This window comes from Tasmannia lanceolata, unplaced genomic scaffold, assembly GCF_043159265.1.
Source record: "Tasmannia lanceolata isolate RefF3 unplaced genomic scaffold, GAP_Taslan_0.1 ptg000019l, whole genome shotgun sequence".
NCBI lineage: Eukaryota > Viridiplantae > Streptophyta > Magnoliopsida > Canellales > Winteraceae > Tasmannia > Tasmannia lanceolata.
In genome coordinates, this window is record NW_027518696.1 from 3,740,957 (window position 1) to 3,753,521 (window position 12,565).

Genomic DNA, 12,565 nt, shown 5'->3' on the forward strand with positions numbered 1-12,565 from the left:
GTTGCAAAAAGATGAGGGAAATGACAGAAATACATAAACGATTAGCATGAACAGAAGAAACCTCGGCAACTCTTCAGTGGTTTTATAAATAATTGACCCTTTTTGCCTTTAAAAATGAAACTACAAAAATAGAGACGTGCCTAGTAATCCAAAGGGGTGGATTTGTCTTCTACCAATACCCATTTCTCTACAAAAAGAAAAGAGGAAGGGTAAAAGAATGAACAAAAATTGGAGCATGAAAGTTTCTGCAAAAGAAAGAAATAAAAAAAATGAAGATGAAATGGATGCAGGGGTGGGATATTTATTAAAACTGATGTGAATAGGAAGACTAGAAGCAAAAGAAATTGAACATTTTACAGTTGATGATATCTGCATTCCCCCCTTTTTATAATGGCGCCCCTCTTTCTATTTTAAACTTCTTTTTTGAAATGGTCTATTTTAAACTTCTATGATTGGTTATTGATAGGTCTTTGGAAATTCGATTAGTCTCTAATATCCTATTTGGACAAGTGTAAGATAAAAGAGAGGGGAGTGTGGATATTAGTCGCTAATATTTGGTGAAAATTGCCGAAAAATACTCATGATCTTATACACCCTAGGTCTCTCCTTTCTGTCATCTGGCTTATGTTCTTCATGTGGCATTCAGACCGAATCCATTAGATATGTCGTAAATTAGTTCTTGTCTGGTCGTTACAAATCTGAGTTTGAAGAAGGGAAGGAGAAAAGCCTTCCACCCACAACAGATGTAGATCCATGGGAAAGTAAAGAAGTTGCATGTACGATGAAATGGTTCTTGCTATCTGTTCCAATATTCTCTAGAGCTGTGGGGATGCAGTCCAGGTGCATGTAAGATGGAATGGCTGTTCCAATAATCTCCTGTTAAGACCCTGTTTGGACTGACAATAATCTGTTTTGGATTGATAATCTGTTTTCAAAATCCAAAATAAACAGGGCCTTATCTGATAGAAAATTTGGAAAGTATTTTATTCGGCGCATAGAGATGGGCTTGTATTAAAAAATTTAAAAGGGTTAGAGTGATTGTATATGGACTTTCAGTGCAATTCTCCCAGTAAGATTGAGAGATCACCATCGTATGCAAACTACCTCCAACTAAGGCTACATATGCGGCTGGTATAGGAACATGAGGGGGTTCTTATTCTATTCATTATAGACTAGGAATTTTTTATCTGCACATTTTTATAATAATACAATGGGGCCAATCTTGTTTAAAGATCCAACCATTCATTTGCTGGGCCAATTTTTATTTGCACATCATATAAAAACTTAACCCGTAAGCAAGGACACTAAACTCAAAAGAAAATTGCGGCGAACAGAGTGTCATTCCTTCGAGAATTTATATGATGGGTGGCCGTGAAAACACGTGAAGTCTAAAAAAAGTAGGTACGGCCCCACTTTTTTTGATGATCCAAACCATTCATCTGTTTGGGCCCCAAAAATCATTTCCATAGGATGATCCTAACCCTCCGATCTGTAGAAGATTCCATACATGATTTTTGGAAATCTCTATATTCAGATCAGTTCAGATCGGAGGGTTAGGATCATCCTATGGAAATGATTTTTGGGGCACAATCTATTTACATTGTGCCCAAACAGATGAACGGTTTGGATCATAAAAAAAAGTGGGCCGTACCTACTTTTTTAGACTTCACGTGTTTTCACGGCCACCCATCATATAAATTCTCCATTCCTTCATAGCTTTCTTTCATTCTGAGACTTAGCTAATATCTGGTAATTAGCAGGTTGAGCATTTCATGGAAGTTTGCTACAGAAGTTATCACTCTGCATGTCTTTTTTCTTATAGATCATTCAACACTATATATCTATGTTATGGAAAATCTATACAAGTTTAAGGTGACTGAATAAAATCAAATACTCAGTCTGCATTGTAAATGGATGGGCCATGGATAAAAAATCACTTCTGATCAGAGAATATGGCAGTCAGAGACAAGGAGTGTGTTGATGCTGAGAAGAGGCAGTGTTGTCGTGACTAACTACAAGCAAAAATAAAGATTCATCAAATCCACCCTAAAACTGGAACGGTTACCACTAATTTCACCTTATATAAACCATAGACCAAAAATAAAGATCAGGTTTTCTATGGTTCTTCCAATAGACAAAAAAAATATGAAATCCGCCAAACAAAAACAAGGCACATCATGCATTCTGCCTTCTTAACACACCCACCAACCCAACACCCCCCCCTCTTCTCTCTCTCTCTCTCTCTCTCTATTACACTTTCTCCATTCCCCCCTTCTTATATTCATCTTTTCTTGATCTTGATCCTTTATGGGCCTTGATCTTTTTTTCCTTTCTTAATCTTTGATTATTCTTTCCTTCATCTCTAGCTTCAGTCCATTTTCATCTCTACTCTAGTTATTTTTCCTTTTCTTATTGGAGATCAACTGTAGAAAAAACGAGGCTCAGGCCCGATACAACATCATACATGCTGATCAATTATATTTCTTTCATTAGTGATTTGTGATTACCCACAATATATCACTCCCTTTTAGGCCCTTTACCCACCTAACTATCACTTTATTGCCCTAACCTGCCCCTAATTCATTATCATTAACCTTTGCCTCACTCACCCTCGCCACTAGCCCATGATCCATTATAGTCTTGTTTGGCCAAAGTTATTTAGTTTCTTTAATAGATCTGATTGGAGATCTGATCTTCTTTATTGGTAACCTGATTTCTCCCGATTTATAATTTATTGTATTGAACTCGCTTGGGTAAATTGAATTCTATTGGTGAAATAATGCTAAGATTTTGAATCTTTCTGAAAACCTAGCTGTCATTTGATTACCACTTGCTGTTTATTTTGTTATGAGAATGTGTGGTGTTGTTTTATTGAGGCTAGAATCTATCTAAGGCTCCTAAAGTTCCCAGCAAATTAACTCGCGAACCTTAGGTTTTCACCAAATTGGTATTAGAGCCAAGCTCATGCCAAACTATATCATATCTCTGTACATTTTCTCATGCTAAAGAGAATCATATCTAGATGCTACACAAAGTGCACAAGTGACACAATCAGAAAAGCTCCCAGATAGAAATGCTTCAAACAAAAAAGAAAAAGGCCTCACATTATGTCTAACAGAACACAGGAAATTGAATAGGAATTGATAGCCTGCTAGAAGCATGGTGTCGACTTGTACGCATTATGAAAGCCCCAAAAACACACTACTCTTGTGAGATCTCAGTGCATGCTTGGAGTGACAAAACAACAACCAACGGAGAGGCAAACACAATTAAATTATGAACAACAAGAATCAAGGGTTACCATGCTTAACAGCCTGATTACAAGTCTGAGATAAACTTTCACTTCAAGAAAGATCTCCCCCCATTTTGAATATAAAGTAACTTCAAGAAAGAACTCTCCCGTTTTTAATAGCTAACAACGCAAAATAGTAAATAAATAACAGAAGGGATGGTAAGACACACTATGAATACACAAATAAAAAGATGGCGGTGACCATAACACAACTATATAATTGATACGGTGATCTAAAGCAATATCAATGGAAACAAATGGTCCATCATAATCTGTATAAACAGGCATAAACATGTGGCATTAATCAACTAAACTTGACTCGCTAGGTTATATGCATTTTTTAAGAAATGCCATGTTCACTGATGGTGTTCTAAGAGTAATATGTTCTCTCCTCAATCCAAAAAATGCATCCTGTTAAATTGTGCAGTATGAAAAATGTGTAATAAATCTTCAGCCCACATCAACACAAACCTGTTTCTTTATTCGAGCAGTTCTGATCCATTTCGTCTGGATAAAAAATGAGAAGTAGAACTTAATAATACACTATCAGAAAGTTCACAGCTTCTAAACTCATAAACCTTAAATGGGAGTTACAGACTACCAAAATATACGTAGCAAGACACGAATACAAGTACAACCTGATCGAGATGCTGGTAAACCCAATAGAAGACAAAATGATTCAGAATCCTAAACAATACTGCAAAAGCAATGAAAGGATATACAAAATATCCATTCAATTTATTATGGTGGGTAGTGACTAAAGCACTCTTGAACACATGCATTATAACCCGAGATACCCCAGAAGGGCGATTCCAATGTACAAGTTTGGTTGTGAATGAAACTAAAACAAGTTCTCTCTCTCATCAACCAAGTCATGCTAGAAACCTAATAGGCAGAAACAAAATTATATACACATAATATAACAACAACAATGTGGAATTACAACAATCCGGGAAAGGAAGTTCTGATTCAACCTCCCTCACCACATAAAGGAACAATAACAGCAGGATAACTCATGACACAATCCAAGTTCAGAGGGCACAAACCATTGAAACTTTTTGAATTTGCACAGGCCCCTTGCGAAATCAAATGAAGTGCAACTTCCATTTGCCCAGCCTCAACTGCACAATGTAGCGGCGTATACCCAGCATCATCCACGAGATCAACTTGCGCCCCATTACTAAGCAACAACTTCACACTCTCAATCCTACCCTTGAATGCAGCTCTATGCAATGGGGTCCACCCATTCTGATCTCTCCCATTCACCTTTGCACCCTGTGATAAACAACTCTTCAAACCATGTACATCATCTATGGTCGCCGCCCTATGTAGAACATCGCCCAAACGAAGGGCGTCAAACAAATGAAAATGCCCTTTCTCAAATGCAAGCAAAAATGGGGTTTTTCCATCTTTTGTCACTGCGTATTTTGTATAAAAAGAACAATCCAACAAAAATTCCACAACCTCCAAATGCCCTTCAGCCGCGGCACAATGCAAAGGACTCCATCCATTAAAATCCACACAATTCGGATCTCCGCCGGATAATACGCAGAATTTAAGCGCCTCCATATGGCCAGAGGCCGCCGCAACATGTACCGGAGTCCGGCCAATCGAATCAACGCAATTCAAACAAGTAGAACGGCGGGCCCCGCCCAAAGAATTCCCCAATTCCTCTAGCAAATCCACCCGGTTCTCAGACGCCGCATTGTGAAAAAGCCGGTAATCGGAATCGAATTCAGCTCCGGCCGCAAGCAGAACCCTGACGACATCGAGATTTCCAGAAGAAACAGCCACAGAAAGAAGCGAATTTCCTTCGGAATCACGTGAATTGGTGTCCCCACCTGCATCAATCAAAGCCGATACAAATCTAGGGTTTCCATCACGGCAAGAGGTATGGAGAAACGCAGAGATGTGGGCATCTGAGCAGCCTGAGATCGCCTTCGCAAGGAGGAAAGTTGTTTCTAGGGTTTCTAGGCCTTTTAGGGTTTTAAGGGTTTGTGGAGAAGAAGAATTGGTCTCTACGGTTTTCAGGGTTTTTAGGGTTCGGGGAGAAGAGGAATTGGTTTCTAGGGTTTTCAGGGTTTGTGGAGAAGAAGAATTGGTCTCTAGGGTTTTCAAGGTTTTTAGGGTTTGGGAAGGAGAAGAATTGGTCTCTAGGGTTTTTAGGGTTGGGGGAGAAGAAGAATTGGTTTCTAGGGTTTTCAGGGTTTTTAGGGTTTGGGGAGAAGAGAGAGAACTAGAATTAGAAGAGAAGAGGAGGAATTCGACTACCTCAGGGCCAAGGAAGGAGATCGGGATTGCGGCATCATTGAAAACATGCCGGCCGGAGTTAGCGAAGAGTCGCCGGAGCTCGTCGGGGTCTGCTTTTCCAGTGGGGAGCATGGAGGAACGGACAATTAGGGTTTCAGGAGGAGAAGAAAGAGGAGGGGTTTGGGAGATAGGGTCAAGGAGGAGAGAGAAAGTGGAGGAAGAGAGAGGAGAGAGAATGGAGAAATTCGAGGGTTTGAAAGAGAAAAAAGACGATTTTGTACTGAGTGAAATCGCTACAGACATTGTGTGCATGAGATTTGTGACTCGGAATGTGGAAGAACAACGCTGGGTTTTTTTGAAGGTTAGAGTTATCTCCTTCACGTCTACACTCACCAGTCTGTCCATGAGAGGTGGTGCCAGTATCAAAAGTAGAGAGTGGTTTTTTGAGGCTTTTTGGAGTTACAGAGAAGAGAACGGGTGCTGGGAAGACGAAGACGTATATATGCTTTTCATTAACAGCTCAATGTGGACCGTACACCCGGCGTGTAAAAAGATTGATAAGAACCGTTCATTTGGTAGGCTCATAAAGGTCAAAAGAACGACTAGGCGGAAATAGAGACCGTTGATCTTGTAGAATAATCTAATAATCTATCCATTCCAAAGGCAATTCAAAAATAATTACTCGTGCTAAAACTAATATGATATGCAAATAATTTCATTTTTGTAAATAAAATGCTCTAACCTCATTCAAATTAGGGGTGCAACTCAGGTCGGGTTTAACTCAAAAAAAAGGTTGGGTTTGGCAACCCAACCCGAGTGAAATCCGACTTTTTATAATTTTTTTAAACTTAAAAACTCGTGTTGGGTCAGGTTGAACCTCGTTGGGTTGGAATCGGGTCGTGTTTGGGTTGGAAAAATGGGTTTCTCGGGTCGGGTAGGGTTGGCCTCAACCCGACCGAGTTGCACCCCAAATTCAAATTGGCCAAAATGGGCTTCTATAGTATAACTTATCAAAAATTAGACATTCTGTTTCTCCAAATCTAAATATCAGCTAAGAGAAAATTGAGGGAAAAAACATAAGAAGATGATCCCTTCATATCCTTTCTTTTTTATGGAAAGACTGATGATAGATATTGACTATCAAACTAGAAAACAAAACAGGGCTTGACGAAACAGAAAGCATAGTGAAAGAACACATAACCTTCCAAGAAAGACGCTCAACTAACCACTAAGACTATTTTCACCCATTTCTTATTTTTTATATAGATATGAAATTATTATCATAAAAATGAAAGGAAATTTCTAGGAAATACACCATCTAACTCTACCATACCAGAAAAAAACAGGGAATCCAAGCCCTAGACTAGTGAATCAAGTCATGGCAAAGTTGTCAATGAAGAAAATAGTAGTCAATCGGCACATGTACATTGGCTCAAATCTTTGAAGCTTTGACCACATCAAATGCCATTCTACCTTTGGGTTTTCTCTTATCTATGTCAATACTAGGGGAATGTCTAGGCAATTTCGCAACCCCTCTTTTTCAAGAGAAGAGAGACACCTCATAGCTGAATTTGTCTAATTCATTTGATTCATACGAGGTGGCACTTCTCTCTCAAAAAGAGGGGCTGCAAAATTACTTAATCACTTCTGCGAAATTGCTATACACTCTAATGGGCAGCTAAGATATTTAACTTAAAATGGGTACCAAGCAGAGACCCATTTTCTCTTTTCTCAAATCAACCCTACATCACAAAAATATGTGTTTTTGTTTGGATGTAGGAACTATTCAAGTCCAAAACCGATTCTATAACTACAAACCAATTGCACAATTTTGCCTATAATTGATTTCGGACTCAAAATCGATTCTAAAAATACAGACACAATTTGGACACCAACAATCGACTTTGGGCTTCTTCTTTCTCACTTTCACATTTTTTAATCCAACAAGTCTTGAAAATTAATACTTCTATTTTTAAAGGTACTTGGTCAACATAGAAATTATTTTATAGAAGTTAAAATGCTTTGGTTGTAGGTTTGTTCCTTATGCTATCGCATGTTCCATATAAATGTGAATAAAATAGTATAAATTCAACGCTAATTGACACCTTAAATATAATCAACGGGTGATGAGAGTGATAGGCGAGGGATCAAGTGACTCTTAAACAACAAAAAGATCATTAAAGAAATAATAAGAAAACTAAAATATTGTATCAATGATACTTTATATGTTGGCAAATCACATTCTACGTAAAATCAAAGCTGCATCTGTGTCGATGTTAACATCTAAGGCGCTTGTTTGTTTGGATTTTGAGAACCATTTGTGAGTCCAAAACTGATTATTGTACTAAAAAAACACGGCTACTATGTTTTAATAATTGCACAACCGCAGCTTGTCCTTTCTGCATTAATTTGGCTTACAAGACCTATTTGTGAACTGTAGAGTTAGTGAGATTGTTAAAACACAGTAGTGCCAATATCATTAGCCTAAAGCAATCTGTTCTCAAAATCAAGGCTCTGTTTGTTTGGAATTTTGAGAACCAATTGTGTGCTCAAAACTGATTATTCGTTATTCCAGCATGTTAACTAACCAACTTCTCCAAAAGCTTAACCCAAGAGACAAATCCATGCACGGAACTGATTGTAGTTATCTTATCGAGATAAGATAACCGTAATACAGCATCTCCACCTTTTTTAGTTGTCATTTCCTAGAAATGGCTTCATTTCCACCTCCCTTGTGGTTCAAAAAAAAAGAAGATATCGACACCATATATAATGGAATAACTTGGGTGGCCCTAGAGTTTATATTATTTAAAACCTTATAAATGTAAATTTTCTTTTAACTCTTAATTCGCCTTATGAGTGTAAATATATCTAGCAATTAAATACCTTATACATGTAAATTTCTCTATAGTTACTAAATCCTTATATTTATACATTTTTAAGGTCTAACTCTTTTTTCATCTCATAAAAATGTAGTCATAAAAGGACATACTTTTCGATTGGGTGATGATTGTTCCATTTTCTTGAAGAAAGAAAAAGGATGACTCCAACTGGCTTCCTCTCCTTGAAGCTACAATACACATGCATTCGTCTTTACCTTAAGTTCCCTCCCCACATCATGAATGAAGACAAAATCTGCAGAAAAGTGAGCCTGTGTGTGTTATGTGCATATAACTATGGTGCATATGAAGTGGATCCGGGGGAGTTATATGTAAGCTAGACATGGAGAAAGCCTATGATAGAGTGGACTGGGATTGTCTGGATTATCTTATGGGGAGGATGGGTTTCGAAAATCGATGGAGAGTTTGGATGAGGCAATGCATTTCCTCGGCATGGTTTTCTGTCCTGGTAAATGGGTCGCCAAAAGGTTTCTTCAATTCTTCCAGAGGGCTAAGGCAAAGGGATCCTCTCTCTCCCTTTCTTTTTGTAATTATTGCGGAAATCCTCAATCGATTGATGGTAAAAGGAAGCAGCAGGGGGCTGTTGGAGGGCTTTATTATTGGTCGTAACATACTCGAAGTGTCGCTCTTGCAATTTGCTGACGACACCATTTTGTTCTGTGCTCCTGACAGGGTGAAGATTTTAAATTTGAAGGCTTTGCTCAGATGCTATGAGTTGATTACTGGTCAACGATCAAATTTCCTGAAATCCAGCTTGTTTGTTACCAATATTCCTTTATCTGTAGCTCTCGATTTTGCAAATGTGATGGGTTGCAGGTTGGAGACTTTACCTTCATCTTATCTTGGGCTTCCTTTGGGGGTTGGAAAGCCGAGAAAAGAGCTCTGGACTCCTATTGTAGAAAGAATAGAAAGAAGGTTGGAAACCTGGAAAAGAAACCTTGTGTCGAAGGGTGGAAGATTGGTGTTAGTCAAGGCGGTTTTGGCTAACATACCTGTATACTATCTGTCCTTATTTAGCTGCCCAGTGAGTGTAATTTTGAGAATTGAAAAGATTCAAAGAAGATTTTTGTGGGAGGGGGAGGCGGGGTCAAATATGAAAGGAGGAATCCCTTTAGTAAAGTGGGATAAGGTTTGTGCTCCTATTAAGAATGGAGGGCTGGGGATCCAGCGATTGAAAGAGTTCAATCGTGCTCTTTTGGGCAAATGGTTATGGCGTTTTGGTGTGGAACAATCTTCGTTATGGGTAAAAGTTATTGGGAGTAAGTATGGTTTCTTACAAGGTAACTGGTGTTCGGATGACAAGTATGGTAAGAAAGGAGGGACCATTTGGCGTAATATTTTGAGTTTCAAGCAAAGTTTTGAGGCGGGAATTCAGTTTAAAGTATACATAGGAAATCATATCAAATTTTGGTTGGACTCATGGTGTTCCGCCGAACCTCTGGCGGTACTTTTCCCTGTGTTGTTCTCGGTGGCCTTGGACAAAGAAGTGAAGGTATGTGATTGTTTCGAGAGAATTCAAAATAAGGTGGTGTGGAACCCGTGTTTCAGAAGAAATTTTTTTGACCGAGAATTACCGGATATCTCTCAGTTGCTTCATTTCATTGAGGGGTGCTAAATAAAAAGAAGTGGGGTGGACAAACGGATCTGGATATGGGATTCATCTGGCTTCTTTTCCATGAAATCTTTTTATTATCAATTGCTGCCTGCTTTTGGATCCCCTATTTCTGTTGTTGTTTGGAAGTTTATGGGCCCCCCATCGGTCTCTTTTTTCAGTTGGGCAGTGTGCAACGGGCAGATTCAGACCACTGATTTTCTACGAAAAAGGGGTATGTGCCTGGTGGACCATTGCTCGCTCTGTCTGGAGGATGGGGAATCGATTGACCACCTCTTTATTCATTGCAAAGTATCAAGGGAGATCTGGGGCTTCATTCTAGACAGGTTTGGCATTTGTTGGGTCTTCCCAAGGTCTATAGCAGATTTATTTTCGAGTTGGGATTTTGTACCCTAGAAGAAGAAAGGTAAGGTGCTCTGGAGGTTATGTTTAATAGCATTGTGGTGGGTCATTTGGAAGGAACGAAACTCGAGAGTTTTCAAAGGAGCGGCAAAGTCATCGTATTGGTTATATAATAAAATCATAGCGTTAGTTATTTTTTGGGTAAAAAGCAACCCTCTGTTCACTTTCGTATCAGCATTCGATCTTTGGGAGGGGTGGCGCATTGTGTGTTCTGAAGGTTTGAGGAGAGAGAAGAGAAGTCAGAAATGGGAAGCCCCCCCCGGAAGGTTCTATTAAACTAAATTTTGATGGGTCCTGTCTGGGTAATCCGTGTCCAGCTGGGATTGGAGGTCTCTGTAGGGACTCCCGAGGGGGAGTATCGTGGGCTTTTGCAAGTCCAATTGGAAGGACTGATTCATCTGAAGCGGAAGTAAGGGCTGCATATCAAGGGATTAAGCGACTAAGTGATAATTCTTATGATAGGGTAATTGTGGAGGGAGACTCTTCAAATGTAATCGGTTGGTTAACGGGGAGAGTGGTCCCTCCATGGAGATATTTGAGTTACTTTGAGGAAATTTATGATCTCATTGCAGAGTCATCTATGATTTGTAAGCATGTTAGAGTGGAAGCAAATGGGGGGGCGGATTCCCTCGCTAGATCTGGTGTTCTAAAAGAGGGACTGGAGTGGTTCGATTTCCTTCCTCCGTGAGATGTGTGTGATGTCTTGATGTCTATTGTCCTGTGTTGTTTTTATTGTTATTTATGTATTCTCTCTATGTTTCTTTGGTGGTCCATCTCGGCTCCCCTTTTTTAATATATTACCATTTCAAAAAAAAAAAAACTATGGTGCATATGGGTAGTTATAATCTAATTATTGTCTAGTTGTGGGAATGTGTTTGAGTTGTGGTGTATGGGTTGAAGGTACTGGGAGTTAGTTTTTGAAGATGTGTCTTGTTAGTGGGTGTTGATTACTTGTTAAGTGTTATGTAAGTGGGTTAATGGGGTAGTTATGTAGCACTACCTTCATTCTTGTATTTAAGAAGTTTATGTTAATGAAAAGAGGGAAAAAGATAATTTACAGCAAAGGAAACTTTATTTTGGAGAGTCATGGTTCCTCTCGAATCGAGCCGTTAGGAGGTCCGGTTGCCTCGAATCAACCTCTTTCTCCCTCTTCTCTCTTTTGATTTTGTTTATTTGCGTTACGGCCAATTAGGCGCATAACAGTGTGGCTCCTCTCACATGCAACAACCATCCACGAAATGATAGGGAATACATTTTCCTTTTCTAAATCTATCTTCATACTAATATCAAGGCAATGCTTATCAACCTCATGTAAATCTAGGATTAGAGCATTCAAAACTCATTCAAGACTTGGTTCTAGAATGTCATGATCCCAAACAATAAATCCATTGAAATTATTCTGATCTTAACCATGCAATTAATCTAGAATACAAAAAAGATTAAGAACTTGCCTCTATCAACCATGGGGGTGATCGGGTTGGGCTGGATCTTTTACTGCCTCTCTGGATGATTAAATCTCTAGTCGGATAAATCTACTGATCAAATGATCAGTTAGATATCACCGGAGACCAACCCCTCTTATCTATAGACAAATAATTGTTAGTGTTCTACCCATAACAGAACTCTAATCAGTTTAATTTATTTGATCCAGATTAATTTAATTAACTATTAATCCTAATTTTGGTTTCTCTTAAGCTGTGTTTGGATTGTTGGAATATTCAGATTCCTATTCTGATTCTCCCTTGATTGGAATGAGAAAAATTAAAATAAAATTTAAATTGAAAAAATATATATCATACTCGATTCAGAGCAGGACAGAATCAGAATGCCATCTCTTGAGGTGGAAACAGATTCCAACATTTTCCCCTCTAATTCCGCCCAAGTGTCAATTCCGCTCCCTTGACTCTGTTCTTTTTCAACTAAATGCTCGAACCAGGCGGAAATGGAATCAAATCTCGATCCCAACACCTGTTTTCGGCAATCCAAAGTCACCCTTATACTTATTGATCACTTAATCAGGTAAATCCAACAATTCCACAATCTCACTATTCAATCTAGACCATTGGTCAAATTTCGATGGTTGCCCATGTGAAGTATTACACCTCCTCC

At 38.8% G+C, this 12,565-nt stretch overlaps 1 protein-coding gene across 1 annotated transcript; it reads right to left on the reverse strand.

Annotated features, from left to right (window-relative positions):
- Positions 1–3,996: 3,996 nt before the first annotated feature.
- Positions 3,997–6,032, reverse strand: LOC143853387 (protein VAPYRIN-LIKE-like). Its single transcript, XM_077363141.1, has one exon. The coding sequence runs from the start codon at positions 5,945–5,947 to the stop codon at positions 4,262–4,264; it is 1,686 nt and encodes a 561-aa protein (XP_077219256.1). The 5' UTR covers positions 5,948–6,032; the 3' UTR covers positions 3,997–4,261.
- Positions 6,033–12,565: the final 6,533 nt, after the last annotated feature.

Excerpts from the sequence above, each read along its gene's own strand:
- LOC143853387 (XM_077363141.1), bottom strand. The coding sequence starts at position 5,947 with ATGGACAGACTGGTGAGTGTAGACGTGAAGGAGATAACTCTAACCTTC.